Genomic DNA, 22,133 nt, shown 5'->3' on the forward strand with positions numbered 1-22,133 from the left:
AGGTTCATAGCTCGAAAACTAAGGGACCTATCGCAGTCGGGTCAAGACTTCACTTATGAACTAATATGTGTGCTATCGAAAAATGCATGTTTCAGAACTATAAAATTCTAAGCAACAGTTTTTATAGAGGGAGTTTGCCTACGGGCATATAATTTGAAGTACTCACCAACTATATGTATAGAAATTGTTGCGGAAGCACCGCAGGATTCTGAAACTTGGATATTTGGATAGGGCACATACTAGTTCCTAAGTGAAGTCTTGACCCGACTACGGTAAGTCCCTTAGTTTTGGAGCTATAGACCTTTAAAGTTCATATTTTCATGTTTTCGGCAGCCTATAACTTCGAAAGGAAGCATTTGTGCACCCAGGTTGGTCTATACTTTTTGTCTTATCTTGGTGTCAGGAATGACCTCACAAGCGTTGTCGGTGTTGTTTTGAAACACCCTGTGTATGGTTAAAGCAATCAGAAAAATCAGCGTTGAACACACACACACTAGAAGGAAACCATAAAATTTTGTTTGTAAATACGTCAGTTATTAGCAAAACCAAGGATGGATATCAAGATTAAGTGAAGCAATGGAAATAAAACTAAAAGAGAACATTCCGATTTGGTGAATTCAATTGCTGAAAATGATTGCTAGCACTGGATTCAGCACCAAAAGAAACAGAGAAGTAAAGGGTGTTTAGTAGCAGACCGTATACAGGGTGGGAGATAAATGAGGGCAAAATTCGAAGATAGAACGTAGAAAATGTCTAGAAATGTCATGTTAATTTTGAAACGAGTAGAGGGCTCTATTTCTTTTGTGCTGAATCCAGTTTTAGCAGTCATTTTCAGCAATTGAATTCACCAAATCGGAATGGTCCTTTGTAAGGAATAGCACCATGAATAGAGAGGAAAGTTTGAAAATAACTGAAATTTGGAACATTTATTAAAATAGAAATAATAGTAATAATAGGGAAAAGCGGTCAAAATTATAAATTTTAAGATTAAACTAAAAATTGTGACTAATATTTTAGTTTTTATATAAGTTATGTAACTTATAGATTGTTTTAAACCAGGTTATGACTTTAACACTTTAGATTGATTGTCAATTGTTGTTTTTCACTTCATGTACTTTAATGTAAAAATAGTATATTTTTTGTGCAATTCACTATTTCAGTCATTTTCCAGCCTCTCAGATATAGTATTATTCCAAATAGATAATTCAAGAACTACAAAACTCTCGTAAATCGTCAAACAACTTTCAGTCTGCAAATTCACTCGGTGTTACCAACTGCCATCTGTTGCCCATTCAAAGTATCAGATTATACTCCATCGTTAGTAATGGTTTAGAATTTTTTTTTTCATTTCTATCAAAACAATAGTTTTACGACGAATAAACTAATACAGCCTTAATTTTGGTGTTAAAAATAACTAACTTTGATATTAAATATATTATTCGCAGTTATTGTTTTCTTTGAGGCATTCGTTCCTATTCTATAACATCTCTCGTACCAATCTATTGCTGTGACTATTCGGTAGCCACAAACTATACAGGGCTTATGATGCGCTCGGGTTAGACTCATGAGCTTCGTTCCTTCACGAAGCGGTTCGAAAAATAATTTTATTGAAAAATAAGCCAGTTTCACAAAGCGTTCTTAACTTACCAACACGTTAACTTTGCTGTTATCTAATAAAAATAAATTTAATTAAGTTATCTTCATAAAAATTGTCTTGGTTACTGTCTGCTGTGTTTGATAAATGTTTTCAGCCAGAAGGCTGTTAGCAACCAAGCCAATTTCAGCACCATATACGATATCTTAATTAGAAATAAATAGCTCTCTTCGAATTGGGAAACTGTGATTTAATTCTATTAATCATTGAAAATCAGAAAAAAAGTATTGAAAAGCAGGCATTTCTTTTTATTGTTACTTATTGTCACGGAATAATCCTGCATATTACTATATAAAAAATATATTATATCGAGATACACAGTACGGCAATTTGAACTGGAGACTGATTTTTTCTCAACATATGGCGGAGCTGTGCAAATGAACTGTGGTGCAAACAAAAGAGGAATGTTTCGTGTGTAACTGATACCAAATACATGAATATTGAGTGACATTTACGTGTGTGGGCGTGGTGACTGTAGACAGGTATTGCTAAGTTGCATTGTGAGTTCAACATAGAACAAAGAGTGGACATCAAGCTTTGTGCGCGTCTGTGTTAGACTCGTACAAAAACTTATCAAATGTTGCAACAAGTGTATGGGGCCACTTGCTTACCTTGTATGCTTGTATTTGCGTGGCATAGGCGTTTCAGGGAGGGATAGGAGTCAGTTGAAGACAACGAACATCCGGGTGCAGCAAAGACAGTGAGAACACATGAATTGGTAGAGAAAGTGAGGACATTGATCATGGAAGACCGAAATACGATAATGCGAATTCTTGCTGAAGAATTGCGCATGAATAAAGAAACTGTGCGGTAAATCTTAACAAATCTTACAGGATCTTAACAAATGATAATTTAAAATAATCAAAGCTAAATACACTTATTGCGAGGAATTTCTTTTTATTGTCAGTCTTCAATTACCTTCTCTGCTATTATTGAACAAAATTTTAGATGTCAAGAAACCATTATGTGTATTCTATTCAGTTTTATTTTCAATGGATGTATTAACATATGACAAATGAAGTTGGGCTTTATTAGTTACTATGCTCCGATAATTTACCATTTTGTTACTCCAAAATGGGGCAAATAAAAGTGACCCGGACGAATGGGTACGATTGGACGTGAATGTATGCATGGAATCATACCACATGAGGCGGACACCACGTGTACGCATACCACCGGTACAGATCTTAGTGCGGGCTGTGTCAGTGTAAGTTGTGAAGATGGTACTCACAGTGCAACAGAGGGTGTTAGTTGTGGAAAGTCACGTAAAAACAAATCCATGGAAAGAGTATGGCTAGTTGTTTGCTCATGAATTTCATGGTGTCAAAGTACCAACAAAGAGTGCAATGCAATGATTAGTCAGAAAATGGCGTCAGACAGGATCTGTTTTGAACAAGGCAAAAAACATTCCTAAACGTGTCCAGACACTTAAAATTGTGGATGCAGTTAACCAGAAAATGCTCTAAAGTCCTATCAAATCAACCCGACGCCTAGTTGGCCACCTCGGTCACCTGATCTTCAGTGTGCCATTACTTTTTGTGGACAGACCTCAAGTCTAAGGTGTATTGCAATAGCCCTCATAGTCTTCAAGAACTGCAGCAGAACATTTCTCATGAGATTGCAGTAATTCCAGCAGCCCAGCTTCGATCTGCCTTCTACAACTTCTGACTAAGTCCCAAAAATGCCAAGAGATGAATGGTTATCATTTTCAACATCTTCTGTAAGCAGGTTAGCGAACTACTTCCTTTTCTTTGCTGTGTTTGTTTGTGCTCTGGAGCTCCGTTCTCTAGGCCACTTTTATTTGCCCCACTCTGTACTTTGTTATGAAAACCAGCGTCAAAAACATGAATAAGATGAGGCATTTCCGAACGAACTCCAAGTTACGCAAATCATAGTTGTCAATTTCAATAAAATACGCCAAGATATTTTTGTATTACTTTGAAAAAAAAATACAAATTGATGCGAAAGAGTACAAATAATTTATGGCCAATCATTTTGATATTGCACCTTCTTTGCCACCCAATGTGATCTAAGCCCATTTCATACCTTAGTACCCTACTGTAACTGGCTTGTAGTTTCCAACAGCCTAATACAAAATAAATACAGTTAAAGATAAAAAATAATGTTAATATTTGTTTGTATTTCAGCGACCTCTCAAGTAACCGAATCAGCTCGTTATCAGGAGAGCCTTTTAGAGATCTAAGGCAGCTGCATGACCTTCTTTTGGCTCATAACCTTATCCCCAGTTTACCAGAGAACGCCTTCGTTGGTCTTTCACGGTTACAAGTACTGTAAGTATTCCACATCCTTTAATAAAAAAAAAAATTGTAGCCAACCAAATATGTACTGAGAAGCTATACAAATTTCAAAGGAGAATTAAAAAGTAGGAAAAATGTTTCTCTATATTCACTCAGGTATTAGAAATTGCCAACCGTGCTGCACATAAGTTTCAGAAGTCTTACAGAACGGTTTTGTCCGTCTGTCGACATGTAACAGAGAAAAAATGGTAAAATGTATCAAAATGACTTTTTTTATATATATATAATCGATTCAATGTCCAAGAATAGATTCTTTTCCTCCGTTAATTCTCTATTCAAACCGAAAGTAGTTCAGATTAACAATGCATTGATCTGTTACCTTGATCTCGTTTTAATTTTATAAATTGTTATTATACTTTTAATGACATTCTGTTCATTCTAAATTATTATGTTGGACATGGACTTATACCTATCCGTAGATTATACTTGTTACTTTTTTTTTTTCAGAGATTTGGAGAGTAACATCATAGAAGAAATTCACCCAGAAGCATTTGCACCTTTTACTCAACTACAAGATTTGTAAGTAGCTTCTTCTGTTTCTTATTTCTTTTCTTCTGTCTTTCTTTTAGTCAATACATTAAGTTGGGTCATTATATAGGAACAAACGTAACATATATGAAAATACACAGTTATCATATACATGAAACCTCCCTTAACCGAACACTTCTCAATAGCAGACACCTTCATAATACTGCAAACAACAACACTACGTGCTTCTCCATAAGGATCAGAAGCAAATGACAGATGCCGCCTCCGAAGAAATACGAGGAGTACACGAAGAGACCCCTACAACCCCTTCCCAGGCTCCGCCTCCAAAATTGGCTATAAAAGAGCATGCCAAGAGGGAGAAGACATCAGTTTCAGCTGATCACTTCGTACCTTTCTCTCCAAGCTGCTCTGGGCGGAAGAGACTCCCAAACCTTTCCAATCTCTGTGCTGCACTGGGCAGGAGACACCAACCCACCTCTGTGTTGCTACAGGAAAGAAATTCCTTTCAATCTCCGCGCTGCAGTAGGTAGGAGACAACAATCTACCTCTGCGCTGCTACAGGCAAGAGTTTCCTTTCCAATCTCCGTGCTACACTGGGCAGAAGGTCCAAATTCATAGAGAAACGATTATTATTAGAAACATCTAATCATTTGTAGTACAGAATACCTGAACTTGTAGAAAACTTTTTATAGCTAAAGGTGAAGAAAAACCCGTGTACCGCTTCTCTATCATGCATTACAATACGGACAGATTCTTTTCTCTCGGCAAAAAGTATATGTATTATTAGGAGACAAAATTCTCCCTTTAACGGACACTCTCAGATACGGACACTGACAGTGTTCTTTTTACCCAACATTTTAGTAACCTCTTAGGATTTAGGATTTAGATTTCTGAGCTTTTGGCATCTATGGCCTTTTAGCCCGTCACGTTTGAGGGATGACGTCCCTCGACGAGCACACTATCCGGGAAAAGGGAAGGAAGAAAGGATTGGGGAAGGAAAGAAGCGGCCTGGAACCTATAAGTTAGGTACCAACCCGGCATTTGCCTAGCGTGAACGAGAAAAATCCAAGAAAACCTCCTTCAGGATGGCTGGCCTGAAAAAGCATTGTATACTTTTTCGACCGAGTGCCCCCACCGGGAATCGAAGCCGGGACCACTCACACCAAAGATGAGAGCGTTAGCAACTACGGTACGCTGGGCCACTTAGTAACTTCTTCATGACGGACAAAGCTTATTCTTAGTTCACACGAATTTAGCACAGAGAAAATATTCTGTACAATGTAAACACTAATTCTCGATATTGTTCAGTAGAAAGTATATTAAATTTTGAACAAAACTAGTATTCGCAAGATGTATACTGTAGATACTGTTGCAATTTTTTTCAAAGAAATTCACAAATCGTCATTATTGGTGAGTTCTAATTACATTTTTTGGTATATAATAATAAAAATAATAATAAGTAATAGTGTTGTGTGTTCTTATTGTGCTACTTCTGCTTTTCGTAAAGTCAGGGAACAACATACATTTGAGGAGAAAATTACCATACATGAAGTATATTTTACACTATTCGGTCATATAAACACATAGCCTATATTTACTAATTTATTTACTGTTTATATTAAAATACAGTTAGCACATAAGCTGTGAGTAATCTATATTTGTGTAACTCTCTGTAACGGAACACCTCTCTTTCTTTATTCGAACAGATAATGTCCCGTCGGTGTCCGTTATTCAGAAGTTTCACTGTATATTGCAGTATGCTCCAACGCTATCCCAGATAGAGCTTGGAATAACTCCTATTTCAATTTTTTTCTTTACAATTGCACAAAATACATACGAAGTAAAGAAAAGTATAATAGTATATTACATTAAAGAAAAACTTTTTGTCTTTTCTTTCCAGACATTACTGTAATACTAAGATGAGAAATAAATAACTATAGAAAAAAAGTAATTGATCAACATGCTACAAAATTACCCTTCGAGAATATTGTTTAGACAACGCCTAACTTCTACCTAGAGTATAATATAAATATATACATGTATTTAGATTTATTGTACAATTATTTTAAATTCTAGAAATTTTCTTGTATATGAGAACTTCTAATGTAAGACGTGAAGTAATATTAAAAACTATAATCCACGAAAAAATACATTCTTTATTTTTTATTTATTTATTTATTTATTTTCCCTGGCGGGAGCTCATGTGGTTCGGATTCCACGTTAATCAGTAGGTCCACGTCTCATATAGCCTCGCTGCTGAACGGGACTTAAAGTCAAACTTCAACTTGAATTTATTTATTTATTTATTTTTTTAAGGGAGAAACATTTCATACGATAATATCCATATTTATTAATCTGTTTAAAAATAGCGTTACACAAATAAAAGTCGAAAGAGTTTGCACAGTTTTCTTCTACATTAGGTTAGGGAATAAGATAATCAATAAAATTATTTTAAAGAGGTCCTTAAATTGCCTTTTACCAACATTGCTGTTTTTCAATAGTAAGCATGTAAAAATAAAACAATCAATTGAACCTGGAAAGGAACTGGATGAGGTGTTTGTACTCTAACAAGAATACTTTATATATATATTACTCCCTGGACAATAGTTTTTCTTTTAGATCATTTCCAGATAATCTAAAATCCGTTTTGGTGATTTCTTCTTGTGTAGGTAGGGAAATGAATTATATATTTGATATTTTAAACTTTTGTACATTTGTTTAAATTTTATATATTTTAATGTTTTGTTCAGTTGGATTTTAGATTAACAATTGTTGAGAAGCTTTGTTAGATGCATAATAATTGTTTTTGTCGCAAATTGATCAATAATCACAACTTTTTTCTAGGTTTCGATTAACGAAGAAATTATTTGTTGTTTCCAAAAAAAAAATTCACTTGTAATTCTATTGTAATTCAAGTCAATAAATGCAAACTAAAAAAAATAAATTGATAAATAACATTTTACATTGTTATGTTTATCTTTCGTGAAAGAATTATTCTTATATTTTAGTTTACGTACAGATTATACTTGTATTAATGTAATACCAGATAATAACTAACATGTGTGTATTTTTTTATTTCGATTTCAATACTTATTTACAGTAATGTTAAAATACAGTCTACGATAGAAAGGAATTAATAAAATACAAATAAATATTAAATTTCTCACTTTGTAATTAATTTTCTAACGTCTGGACAATGCATTTTATTTACGATCTAATTTTATATATTAATTTTTTTTTCAGGAATTTGGGCAACAATTATTTCCCCAACTTACCACCAAAAGGCTTGAGTCGCTTGTTACATTTGAAAACATTCAACAACCCGAATCTTCGAGAGTTACCAGAACCCGATCTCTTCCCTAGAATTCAGAGCCTGGTCGTCTCCTATGCTTACCATTGCTGTGCTTTTCTCCCTTTGGCAACAATGGACACTGATGAGACTCCTGTGCACCCTTTCAAGGAGTCTGTTCTCTTCCCTGTGGATGGGGAGTTTGACGCTGACCTCTGGAATACCAGTCTCACAGACTATTGGCCTCTACATCGTAAGTGGATCTCTTCTGTATCTTATGAAGAAAGGTACTACAAAAATGTATTACATTCGGAAACAGAAAAATGCATATGGATCTGTGCTCAAAAGTGGATAGTTTCGGAGTTATAGGATACCGAAAACGTAAAACAAGTGAACTTGAAAAGTTCATAGCTCCACTACTATGGGACCTATCGTAGTCGGATCAAGACATCACTGAGGAACTGGTATGTGAACTATCCAAATATTCATGTTTTAAGAATGCTCCAGTACTTGCACACCAATTTTTAGAGAGGTAGGTGGAGAGTGGTCAAGTACTCCCAAACAACGTCTCTAAAAATGATTGTTCAAGTACCGGAGGTTCTGAAAGATGGATATTTGGATAGCTCACATACTAGTTTATCAGTGATGTTTTGATCCGACTATGATCGGTCCTATAGTTGTGGAACTATGGACCTTTAAAGTTCATTTTTTCACATTTTCGGCACCCTGTAACTACAAAACTATGCCCTTCTGACCACAGGTCCATATGAACTTTGTTTGCTTATTTTGATGTGGGAGGAATCTACACCCAAAATATTGTTATAAATTTTTGTATCACCTTATATATATATATATATATATATATGAAGAAATACTGTACTTTTTTACTTAATTATACAGTAGGATTCATATTAAATAATGACAATGAATGTCTAATATTTAATTGAAGCATGCAATTAGAAAACCATTGCAAACAGTTTCAGCCATAAATTTTCGCCATCTTCAGTACGCCTTTTCAAAAATGTATGTTGCTTGCAAGACCACGGCAACGTACGACCGTAACGACGAAGACCGTATTTACGCACGAGCCATAGGGCAGGTCCAGAACAGCAAATTTTCACGGGTGGCATGTTAAAAGTAGAGATTGAAGTATATGGAAGTACGAAATTGTATACGGAAGTACGAGATTGAAGTATGCGGAAGTACGAGATTGAAATATGCGGAAGTACGAGATTGAAGTATACGGAAGTACGAGATTGAAGTATACGGAAGTATGAGATTGAAGTATACAGAAGTATGAGATTGAAGTATACGGAAGTACGAGATTGAAATATACGGAAGTATGAGATTGAAGTATACGGAAGTACGGAAGTACGAGATTGAAATATACGGAAGTATGAGATTGAAGTATACGGAAGTATGAGATTGAAGTATACGGAAGTATGAGATTGAAGTATACGGAAGTATGAGATTGAAGTATACGGAAGTATGAGATTGAAGTATACGGAAGTATGAGATTGAAGTATACGGAAGTATGAGATTGAAGTATACGGAAGTATGAGATTGAAGTATACGGAAGTACGAGATTGAAATATACGGAAGTATGAGATTGAAGTATACGGAAGTATGAGATTGAAGTATACGGAAGTACGAAATTGAAATATACGGAAGTATGAGATTGAAGTATACGGAAGTATGAGATTAAAATATACGGAAGTGCGAGATTGAAATATATGGAAGTACGAGATTGAAGTATACGGAAGTGCGAGATTAAAGTATAGTGTGTGAGAAAAAGAAGATGTCTACGAGACAGAAATTTAAGGGAAATCTACCCTAAAAGCGAAGTTAGTACCACAATTTGACCAAGATTCCTGGTTTTGCTTACATAACTAACTATGAATAAATAAGAAAGGAGGCGCAGAATTTTCTTGAGTGCAGGGAAAGAAACATATTTTGGCAACTCTTCCTCGTTGTAAGAATTGTGATTGTGAGTTGATGAAGATTTTTTCTTACGTTACCTAGCTATATAACCAAAGTTTGTCTTTTCGTTTTTCAGTATCTAGATTTGAAGTCAATACACATCGATAGAATATTCATCTGTGCACTAAAAAGCTAAATTGTTCCATATCACTTTTGTCCTGAACAGCGTATATAAAACCAATTATCACTGCTTGTGAAAATAATCTAAAGGTTCTAATTGTTATTGGTTTCAGAGAAGGTGGTAATTGATTTCATATACGCTATTCAGGGCAAAAGTGATATGGAACAATTTAGAATTTTTGTGCATAACTGAATAATTTGTTGACTTTTGTTTACTTCAAGTTGAGACAGGGCCGTTTTTAACCTCCTCAGCGCCCTAGCCACTTCAAATTGTTACGCCCCTTCACTATTTCCAGAGCAAGATAATGTCGTCTGATGTGACTTTGACTGGGCACAGCCATGATGGTTACAAACAAACGTTGATAATTGCTGCTAAGTAAACAAATAACAAGATAATCCCATGCATGTACAGGAGATTGAAATTTATTGGGCGCGCTTTTAATAATTCATCAAAAGTATATTATAATTGTTATTTTCTTTTTTTTATTCTTTCATCATGTTGATGTTCAGTTTATTATATTGACTGACAAGCTAGTAGTTTTAAAAGGACGGAGGTTGCATTTATAGGTTTCTCGTAAATTGTTATAATTGAAAAGTGCACAAGGAATCATTTCCACAGTCTCGGCTTTTGTCTGCTACTAGCAGAAAACACGTGTTTTTCCTAAAATTAGTACAGTTAATAGTTTGTTTTCACCCCTCAGTTATCCTCAGACAACTGTCCTTAAGTATTCTTATTTACCAAGTAACATAAATCTACTTTCAATCAACTAAAGTAAAATTATAAGTATCACATTTACATTAGCTGCCAAGATCTAGTTTGTTTGTAACCAGATAGCTTAACCGGAACAGAAATGACGTTTTCTGCACCAACGTATTTTAATATTTCTCTTTTTTCGCCCTCCAATTTTTTGCTCGCCCAAATCTTTTGCGCCCTAGGCACGTGCCTAAGCGGAAAGGCGACCCTGAATTGAGATAGTGGTAATAGAGAGATAACTCAGACTACACAGAAAGGTAATCAAAGAAAACATTCTTTATCTACTCACAACCATAATTCCTACAATGAGGAAGAGTTGAAAAAAATGTGGTTCCTCAAGCAACGCAGATTTTTTATTATTATACGATAGTTCTGTTATTTTTAAACAATAGCTTCTGTTCCTCTAGCTCGTGTCAACTTTTAGCTTAAGAATTTTTAGTATGTAAAACTTACTTCCTACCTCATATTAAAGAAGTGAAGACTACATAATACAACAAAGATATATCTATCAGAGTCTGCTACAAGTGTCAAGGAGTTACAATGTGCAAAGAACAAAATATTAAACATATAGACTTACCTAAGTGTGCTCTATTTTCAGTTTCTATTTCTGATAATATCGATAGTTAGCTCTGCTTCCTTCGTCGCAAAAATTTATAAGGATGAATGAGCTAATTTGACTTGAGGAGTTGATTTTGAGTTTAACATCCCTTGCAGCAGCGATTCTATATGAGACGGGACCTACTGATTAATGGAATCCGAATCAAATGAGTTCTCGCTGAGCTAATTTGGGGTACTACAAAAAGGTAAAAATACCTGAAAGTAATGCTCTTATCTTCTGAATCAAATTCACCTATCAGAAATGTAAGTTCAAGGAACGACACAGTCGTTAAAATAATATAGCACTAGGCACATAATCACATTTCATTTTTCAAGGTAAGATAATTCCTTCCGTCTACTTTCATCTTTAATAAGGCCAAATCTAAGACCTATAAACCCAGTAATGTCCAGCAAGCGATAATATTCTGACTGATAATAACCTTTTAAAAAAAATCTGTTAGTTGGTACTTTTATCGGAGGTTCACATACTCATGTGAAACCTGACATAAAAACCCAATCACTCAGTTGGCGAAACACAATACCAAGCATTCAGTATTACGTAGTTTACTTCCCTCATGTTTCTTCCTCCGGTAAATAGGAAAAGGGGACTTGTAACCTATGTGCAAAAACTCTACTCTTCCGCTCTCTGCATATTGATGTCACCATTGAGAAACTTGAGCTTGTTGTCTGCTTCGCGTGTGCCAAGATATAGTAATAATAAAGCAAAAATCCTTTATTCAGTTAGACTTTTTGTTATTGTGTTTGAATCATATTGCTTTTCATTCTAGCACAAATTTTTGTGATGATATCTTTCTATGGCATATTTAGGACTACGTGGACGAATATCATTGAATTGTGAGAACGTTAATATTTCGAAAGGTAATTGGATTTTTTTTCTTGGACTTTCCTGCACGAACCAAATGAAGAAGGCAAAAATTATCAAGAGGTGGTTTTAGACCAATGGAAATCAAGAGGTGAATTAATTGTTTCAACAGAGACTTGGCTGTTTACTGTTTGGGAGTTTGAAGTACTTTTCGCTGGTTTTCATTGGCACAAAATGAGTTAGAAAACAGGAGTAAGAATTTGTGTAAATGTTATTAAAGAAATACTATCATTTGCATTAGACCATTCGCAGAAGAACACTTATTCGCATAAGACACTTGAATGTGCAAGTCAAAGCCCAGAGAAAATGCAATATCGCCAAAAGAAGATGCGAATCTGGGTAGCATATTCGATTTCAAAGTAAAATAAAGTATGTGAATTTTTATTCTTTATTCTCACGTATTTATATATGTGCGCGAAGTACATACTTTAAAATATTTTTCGAGATATTTTCTGATTATTGATCATATGTAGTTATTTATTTGAGTTGGAAATGAGAGTAACGCTTTGGGGAGTCTCGTGAGTGGGACAAGTGGAGCGGTTGCTCCAAGCCTTGCCCATACGAAGGAAGAGTTGGCCTTTCACGAAAAGTAACAGTTTTACTATTTGTAATTCATTGTTGAGATTCAACCTATTTGAATATGGACTAAAGATACTTTTATGATTGTGTACTATTAATGTCGCAAAGTGCACTAATAACGTCAATAATGGGTATATTAAATATAACTTTGTGGTAGATTTTCAGCGTAACGTTTAACAGGGAGGAACTTTGTTATAAAATTCACGTGACGCAGAGACGAATTTGTAGATATTAAACTTGAAACCTGGGTGTCCTACATTCAACGAAACGTTCGATATCGAAAAGCTTGCGCAACTAAATGCTCCGATAATTCTTAATGCAGGCACGCACCCAGAAATTTTCATTGGGAGGTCCAAAGTCGAAAGTTAGGATCGGATGGACCTTCCGTGAGCACGCCTCTCGTGTAGACAAAACACGAGATGATTTTGAAGTTTTTTCTTTTTCTTTTTTTTTAAGATCCAGATCCAATCGACTCTCGTAAGTCCGCCACCTTGTTACGTTATGTTAGCATTATTGTTAATATTATTATTATTTTGTTACAAGGCTTGATCCTACTGTTACATGTAAAGAATTATTGCATTTTATTAAAGATAGTGCTGAATAGATGTATACAAATGTATAAAACTCAAAACAGAATAGCTATTCGTCTTTTTATGTTTCTATATCGTTAAAAACTTCAATCATGTCTGCAATACTAATGTATGGTCGAAAGAAGTACCTTTTACTGAATGCTATGGTAGACTGAGGAATGATATTGTGTGTGAGAACACCGAATAAACTATTTACAGAAACATAGTAAGCAGCCAATTGGATAAGTCAATTATATTATTTTATCAAAATGTAAATGGTTTAAATATTATTTACGAAGTTAATTGCACTGATTATGTTTTAATATGCATATCTGAGGGTTTTCCTTAAACATGACAAAGTTCATTTTGAACAACTTATTGAGCAATATAACGTTATATCTAAAGATAGAAATCTCCAACTCACAAATAAAAGTATGTTGTATTATGTTGATAAATAAAAGATTAATGTATGACATAGTACAGTTACATTTCTCGAGCCTAGATAGATTATTGTCAGATTATGTATACCTAATCCCCCAATGTTATTAGTAGAGCAACCCACATTATGCTTTATTTTTTGTTTAATTATGCTTTATTTTTTTTTCCAAATTATGCTTTATTCTTAATTTAAATCATTGTTTTACATTAATCGTGTATAATGTATAATATTTACTATACATTAAATATTCTAAATATCTTGATCTATTTATTATTATTTTATACAACCAGTTTCTTTCATATTTAATGGACTTTCTACTTAATGCACTGTAAAGAGATATGCTTTACTTGAGTCAGTTTTTTCTATCATTTGTGTGCGCCTTAAAGGTGCATATATACAGAAAGGGAAAGTAAAAGATGCCACTAAAATGTACAGAAAGTGCTCAAGTTCAAGAGTTATACATAACAATATAGTGTGGAGTTCTTGTGTACTATTCATTGTTGGCAGAATGTTTTCTTCATCTTTTCCTTTTTCCTTTTCTCCACATCAAAGAATTACACCGAAAAGATTACATAAATAAAAATAAGCTTTTCATTGTTGCATTTTTATGTTCTCAATGATAAGGTGCATTGTAAATATTAGTTTTAAAAAATATTAATACAGTATGTTAAATTTGCAGCTAAAGAGAATTTTTCAAGAATTATGCTATATATTTTAAAGTATGCTTTATTATGCTTTTAAAATTAGTTTCTTCTGAACCCTTAGACAGCCACAACCATGTTCAAGGTACCAATCATATGTGTAAAATACTATTATGCTTTTTATGCTTTTGGTTGCCCTAGTTATTAGGTTTACATTATCTTCCACCTAACTTGCCACTCAAAAAAAATTATAAATTATTGTGATTGGCTGAATAAGTTACTAATTAAGAAAATTTGAAAATGTTGCTTCTTGGGGATTTCAATTCTGTAGGTATTGCTTACCGTATTGTAATTGTAAAAACTAAGAATTTCATCTAAAAACAAAACCTGAGGAGACGCTGGAGTTAGTGGTATACGAGTATTCAGCTTCAAGCAGTATAATTAACCGTATGACTCTTAGTTATCGTTTAATACTTTGGATCTTGTTCTAACTAACATTACTGAATTCTCAATACTGTTTAATGTCAAGCCATTAGTTAAACTTGATAGGTTTCATCCATACTTCGTCTTCGAATGACAGGTTGACAAAAACGTAAATTTTTTAAGTGTAGATAATACTCAAGCTCAAGATGAAGTATATGACTATGTAAGAGCCAACTTCTACCAATTATGCAAGGACATCAAAAATCAGATGGAAGTCGATAGGTTTTTAGGAAATGTAAATAGCAGTACGGTATTAATGCATGAATGTTTGGAAAATATAGTAAAAGCAAATGTAGCGAAAAAGCCTATTGTACAAAAGAGGAAATATAAAACTCCTTGGATTATTAAAGAGTTAGAAGCATTAATTAATTTGAAAAAGTATTTTGTGAAGTTTAAGAAAACTGGTAATTTTGTCATGTTGAAATATTTTGTGAGAAATTCTCTGCTTTAAGAAAAAAATTAAAAGAATTTTATTTTGACGAGCTGGAAAATATTATTTGTACCCACAAATTGTACTTTTGGAATACAGTAATTTTAAAAAGTCAGAAAACAAGAGTGTACCAAAGAGAATTTTGTTCAAAGATACCATTGTTACAGGAGTAAGACAATTTGTTGAAGTTTTTAAAGATCTATTTCATAATAATTTTAATTAAAAAGTTAATACAGTGATATGTGCTGTAGTTAGTAATCTGAACAGCAACAATATAACAATTCCGGTAATACGTAAAAATGATATTGCTGAAGTAATAGGTAAACTTCGACCATTAGCATCTTCAGGACCTGACAGTATTTCTAATTGTATCATTGAAGCATGTTCAAAAAAATAACTTCAATTTTATGAAAAATATACAGTACTTCAGTAAAAATTTGATCATTTTTCATCTAAATGGAAATATATACATGTGGTACCAGTTTACAAGAACGGCGAATTAAATCAGAACAACTACAGGCCAATAACCTTATTGAACATATTCTCTAAAATGTTTTGAAATTATCATTCACGAACAGTGGTTTTTTAATTTTAAAAAAAATATTGGAAAAATCACAACATGGCTTTTACAAAGTTAAATCAATTGTAATCAGCCTCTGTGAAATAACAGATTATATTTACTATGCAATGATAAACAGATCACAAACTGATGTTATATACATTGATATGAGTAAAGCTTTTGATTCAATTCATTACAGATTACTGATAAAAAGTGTCAAACATAGGGGTAAATCACTTCTATCTAAATTTTTTTTGAAAGCTATTTGACTGGCACAACAACCAAATCAAAATTGGAAACGTCTTGTCAGATTCATCCACTATCAGCAATGGAGTTCCTCAAGGTTCTCCTCTGGGACCATTATTTTTCTCAATTTTTATTAATGACTTGTCAACAATTTTAAACCATACAATATTTTACTTTATGCTGATGACGTTAAGCTTTTTTAGAGTAGTAAACAATACTGAGGACAATATTAAGCTACAAGGAGGACAATGTTATATGACGTAATAATAATGGTATGAACACCAATTGTTAGAACCCAGTGCATGACCTACAGTAACAAATCCCAATACTAGGTGAGTCAATACGAAATACATGGTAACACAATACAAAAGACTGACACAATAAAGGATTTAGGTAAACATTTGACAGGTCATTATGCTATAGTGATCATATACAGAACGTATGTAACGAAGCTAATTGGGTACCTGTTTAATCAACGGCCTGCTTTTGTCACTCAGTTACGTACTCTATATAAACTTTTGATAAGATCAAAACTAGAATATGCATCGGTGATTTGGAACAGCCTAACAGAGACTGTTGTGAAAAAAAATGAAATCATCTAAAATTATTTTATTAGAAATGTTAAATTAGGACTTGATTATTATTTTAACACGTCCGAATACTAGAAAATATGTTAAAATTGAAACCACTGGCTGATAGGAGAAGATTGATTGACTTTGCATTTCCAGAAAAGATACTTAACAACCGATGTAACTCAGACCTACTTTTCTTTTATGTGAGTTTTAATGTTCAAATATATGGTACTAGGGCCAGAATTTTATTGCAACCAAATAAGAAGAAACGTATTTTAATATCTAGGCTTTTAACAACCTATAATAATTGTATATGTTGCATGGGCGGAGTTATGAGGGGATGGGGAGTCATTGCAACATTTTGACAAAAAATAAAAATGCCACCCATAAGATGGCTACCTAACAAGACCTCCGAGACCCACTAAAAGGTCTGCTCCCCACTGCCCCCCCAGCAGAGAATTCCTAGCTCCGCCTATGATATGTTGGAATGTGACTTTATTTTAGAATTTATAACTTAGTAGTTGTTTTTATCATTACTTTTTATTTTTTTGACCTATCAATATTTTAGGAAAGACACAGACTATACTGTCAGAGTTGACCTTTCTATTCATTCACATTCAAGCTAATTATTATTTATAATTTTTCTACATTACAGTGTTACAATAATATTGAAGTATATGACAAAGTACTAAATTGCTACTCGCAGCTATTTCCAGCAAGTGAAAATGAAATGAAATGAAATTTTGAGTTTTACGTCCCACGGTTATGCCGGTTAGGCTAAAGGAGACGGTGATAATGAGTAATGAATGAAATGGTGGAATGAAGAAAGTGGGAGGAAACGGGAGAACCCCGAGAAAACCCACGCACACGGTGTTTGTCCACCACAAAGTTCACTTGGCGGGAGCAGGGTTTGAACCCGAGACCCCTAGCACCAGAGGTGAACGCTCTACCACTGAGCCACCGCGTCCCCCTATTTCCAGCAAGTAAATAAAGCATTATTATTATTATTATTATTATTATTATTATTATTATTATTATTATTATTATTATTATTATTATTATTATTATCTCCTTGTTTTAAATATTTAGTGGAATATCACTATAAATGATATAAAAAAGTCAAAACGGGTACAAAACAATTTATTCCTTCTGGATGCCCAACATTATGGTCTTGTTATTTACTTTAGCTCCAGGTTCCACAAACTGTCGGGATTACCCTGGTAACACATATAGTTGTCTGTGACTTTGCATGCATGCATTCAAGTAACATTTCAGAAATAAATCAATTCACAAATTATCTATATCATTACAAAAGAAATAAATGATCATGTATTATATATTGTTAATTTCCGATAATGTAAACTTCATTTTTTTTATTATTGATTCATTTATCTGTTCATATTTTGGGTATAGGAGAGAGTTATGATAGCAAAAATATTATGAAAAGAAAGTAGCTATATATGTTCTACTTGCTTCTTACGCTTGAATATCTCACTTGCTTCTCGATGGTGACGTCACATAAAGCGAGGAGTGATGCATCTGCGCCTATGGTTCAACCTTTCTCTCTAGTACTCTTGGTAAATAGGATCAGGAGTGCCCATTCTCGCAAGGATTTGGACGCAACCTCCCAAATTTATCATTCTCCAGCATGATTGTCCATTTCCAATCAAAAATTTATGCCCCCTGTCAAATATTCTCATGGATTCAATCTACGCACTAAAACTCGCATAAAACTTATAAAACCTCAACTCTGTCTAACAAGGTTACCGGTCTTAAACCATTATATTTCTCAGGAAAGAGCAGCCCGATGGTGTGGCCCGGGGCATGGAGAAATAAGAACATAGAAATTAATTAATAATATCGATCCTCAATACGGAATTATTTTTCATTTTCTGAAATAATGTTTTCTATTATTAAATTGCACTTCTATACACTGCAATGTTTTTTTTTTTTCATTATTAAATTCTTAATTTCTTTACTTTGCAGAAAATGTAACCCATAAATTTGGACCAAAATTTACTCAACTCATCGAAACATATGGTGCTGATGTTTCTTATCCTGGCAATTTCCTTCAATACATGGAGGAGTATTCCGAAGATCAGGATGGGAGACCAACAGGAAGTGAAATCCCACCAGGGAAAATTCAGTGTGTCCCTCTACCAGGTAATCGAAGACTGTCAGAATTCTATGTTTTTATTTTTGTATTTGGTTTTGAATATGAAAAAATATGAAGAAAAAACTACTTTAAAATACATACATACACACACACACAATCAACACATGCCGTGCGTCCTACTACAAACTACTACAGTGGCAGACGACACGAACACCAGCAACACTATAGTCATATGATGAAGAAGGACGTCCAGCGCCACCACTATACTATAAAACCAGGAGGAACTTTACATTTGGTATCAGTCTTTAGCTGGTCAAACTCTACTCTTTGAGAAGTACCTTACCTAACCCAAGCCTTGTAGTTTGCTTGGAGCTTTGAAAAGTACCTAACCCAAGCCTTGTAGCTTGCTTGGAGCTTTAAGAAGTACCTAACCCAAGCCTTCTAGCTTGCTTGGAGCTTTAAGAAGTACCTAACCCAAGCCTTGTAACTTGCCTGGAGCTTTGAGAAGTATCTAATCCAAGCCTTGTAGCTTGCTTGGAGCTTTGAGAAGTACCTAACGCAAGCCTTGTAGCTTGCCTGGAGCTTTAAGAAGTACCTAACGCAAGCCTTGTAGTTTGCCTGGAGCTTTGAAAAGTACCTAACGCAAGCCTTGTAGTTTGCCTGGAGCTTTGAAAAGTACCTAACCCAAGCCTTGTAGCTTGCTTGGAGCTTTGAGAAGTACCTAACCCAAGCCTTGTAGCTTGCCTGGAGCTTTGAGAAGTATCTAACCCAAGCCTTGTAGGTTGCTTGGAGCTTTGAGAAGTACCTAACCCAAGCCTTGTAGCTTGCTTGGAGCTTTAAGAAGTACCTAACCCAAGCCTTGTAGCTTGCTTGGAGCTTTGAGAAGTACCTAACCCAAGCCTTGTAGCTTGCTTGGAGCTTTGAGAAGTACCTAACCCAAGCCTTGTAGCTTGCTTGGAGCTTTGAGAAGTACCTAACCCAAGCCTTGTAGCTTGCCTGGAGCTTTGAGAAGTACCTAACGCAAGCCTTGTAGTTTGCCTGGAGCTTTGAAAAGTACCTAATGCAAGCCTTGTAGTTTGCCTGGAGCTTTGAAAAGTACCTAACCCAAGCCTTGTAGCTTGCTTGGAGCTTTGAGAAGTACCTAACCCAAGCCTTGTAGCTTGCTTGGAGCTTTAAGAAGTACCTAACCCAAGCCTTGTAGCTTGCTTGGAGCTTTAAGAAGTACCTAACCCAAGCCTTCTAGCTTGCTTGGAGCTTTAAGAAGTACCTAACCCAAACCTTGTAACTTGCTTGGAGCTTTGAGAAGTACCTAACCCAAGCCTTGTAGCTTGCCTGGAGCTTTGAAAAGTACCTAACGCAAGCCTTGTAGTTTGCCTGGAGCTTTGAAAAGTACCTAACCCAAGCCTTGTAGCTTGCTTGGAGCTTTGAGAAGTACCTAACCCAAGCCTTGTAGCTTGCTTGGAGCTTTAAGAAGTACCTAACCCAAGCCTTGTAACTTGCCTGGAGCTTTGAGAAGTATCTAACCCAAGCCTTGTAGCTTGCTTGGAGCTTTAAGAAGTACCTAACCCAAGCCTTGTAACTTGCTTGGAGCTTTGAGAAGTACCTAACCCAAGCCTTGTAGCTTGCCTGGAGCTTTGAAAAGTACCTAACGCAAGCCTTGTAGTTTGCCTGGAGCTTTGAAAAGTACCTAACCCAAGCCTCCTAATCTACCTCACTCTGCTTGCCTGGAGCATTGTGGGATTCCTAACCTCAGCCACTCAACTTGCGTGGAGTTTTGTGGCTTTGTAATCTCTTTCTCCTTGCGTGGAGCAGCGAAAATGTTAAGTCTATTCCAATTAATTTGCGTGGAACTCTGTAGGGATCCTTCCCTAGGCTGCCTGAGCCTTATGACACCTATTCATCCTAGTTATTAGATAATTTTATACTTTTTATAATGATATTGTATCGTACTGCTTATAACACGAAATTTTATAATAAAATTGGTAGAGGGAAAAAACAATTCCCATGTGTAATTTGCTCTACCTACCACCTGCATTAAACAAAACTTTGCAATGTAAATATGAAGTCCCTAAACATTGATGTAAAGGAGTTTTGGTGAACAAATTGGTTGGTTACGATTATTGAGAACGGTAAAGGAATGTCTTGTTATATATAATTAACCCTACAATAAGCTCTGCTAAAGACAGTAAAGAAGATCACGCGATTTATGAATGAAAGGATTTGCATTTATAATAAAGATTAGGAATATCTAAAAAAAAATTTGCCTGGGTGTGTACGTAACCTGCAACTCTTCAATGTTTTGACAGTTTCATATTTACCATTACGCAAAACGTACATTTATAAATGAATGGGTTATGGATAGCCACCGTTAAAGTCATCGTTATCCGTAAAGATGTTAATGAATTGGCTCTATTAATAAACTCGACCAAGATCATAGCTTTCCCTTTCGTTCTATAAGGTCCACCAGCATGATTCTAATAACATTACGATCTTATAAGATCCACTATGTGATCCTAATAACAAAGTCCCACTGCGTGACCTTAATAACAATGTAATTTTATAGGACCCACTAGCGTACTCTTTTAAGTCCCACTGCGTGTTCCTAATAACATTACAATTTTTAAGTCCCATTGCGTGACCCTAATAATGTTATAATATTTTTTAAGTTCCATTACGTAATCATAATAACATTATAATTTTATAAGACCCACTAGCGTAATCTTGTAAGTCCCACTGCGTAATCATAATAATATTACAATCTTATAAGGTTCATTAGCATGATCCCAATAACGTTATGGTCTTTTAAGTCTCATTGTGTGATCCTAATAATATTACGATCTTATAAGACCCACTAGCGTAATCCTAACATTACAAAGCATCAAGTCCCACTGCATAATCCTAATAACGTTACAATCTTTTAAGTCTCACTGTGTGATCCTATTAACATTACAATATTTTAAGTCCCACTGTGTGATTCTAATAATATTACAATCTTTTAAGTTCCACTGTGTGATCCTAATAATATTACATTTTAAGTCCCACTGTGTGATCCTATTAACATTACAATATTTTAAGTCTCACTGTGTGATCCTATTAACATTACAATATTTTAAGTCCCACTGTGTGATCCTATTAACATTACAATATTTTAAGTCCCACTGTGTGATCCTATTAACATTACAATATTTTAAGTCCCACTGTGTGATTCTTATAACATTACAATCTTTTAAGTTCCACTGCATTGCCGTAGTAAGTAACGGAGGAAGCGATAGTCATATTTTTATATTGCTAGTGCTAAGTGCTACATGGAAACGAGTTTTCTTTGGATATTGTGTAACTACGGTAGGTCCCCGACAAAGGGGACCGATTTCTCTGTAAATTTGGGAGGGGGGAGCATACAGATGCAGAAGGTGTA

General features: G+C 34.7%; 1 protein-coding gene across 1 annotated transcript in view; it reads left to right on the forward strand.

Moving 5' to 3' along the window:
- Positions 1 to 22,133, forward strand: part of rk (G-protein coupled receptor rickets) — a 604,059-nt gene that overhangs the window by 565,892 nt on the left and 16,034 nt on the right. The window contains exons 12-15 of the mRNA XM_081739199.1: positions 3,802 to 3,945; positions 4,420 to 4,491; positions 7,705 to 8,003; positions 18,589 to 18,765. Coding sequence (XP_081595325.1) covers positions 3,802 to 3,945; positions 4,420 to 4,491; positions 7,705 to 8,003; positions 18,589 to 18,765 — 692 coding nt within the window. The remainder of the gene's footprint in view (positions 1 to 3,801; positions 3,946 to 4,419; positions 4,492 to 7,704; positions 8,004 to 18,588; positions 18,766 to 22,133) is intronic.

This window comes from Thermobia domestica, chromosome 14 (assembly GCF_964235325.1).
Source record: "Thermobia domestica chromosome 14, izTheDome1.hap1.1, whole genome shotgun sequence".
Taxonomy (NCBI): Eukaryota; Metazoa; Arthropoda; class Insecta; order Zygentoma; family Lepismatidae; genus Thermobia; species Thermobia domestica.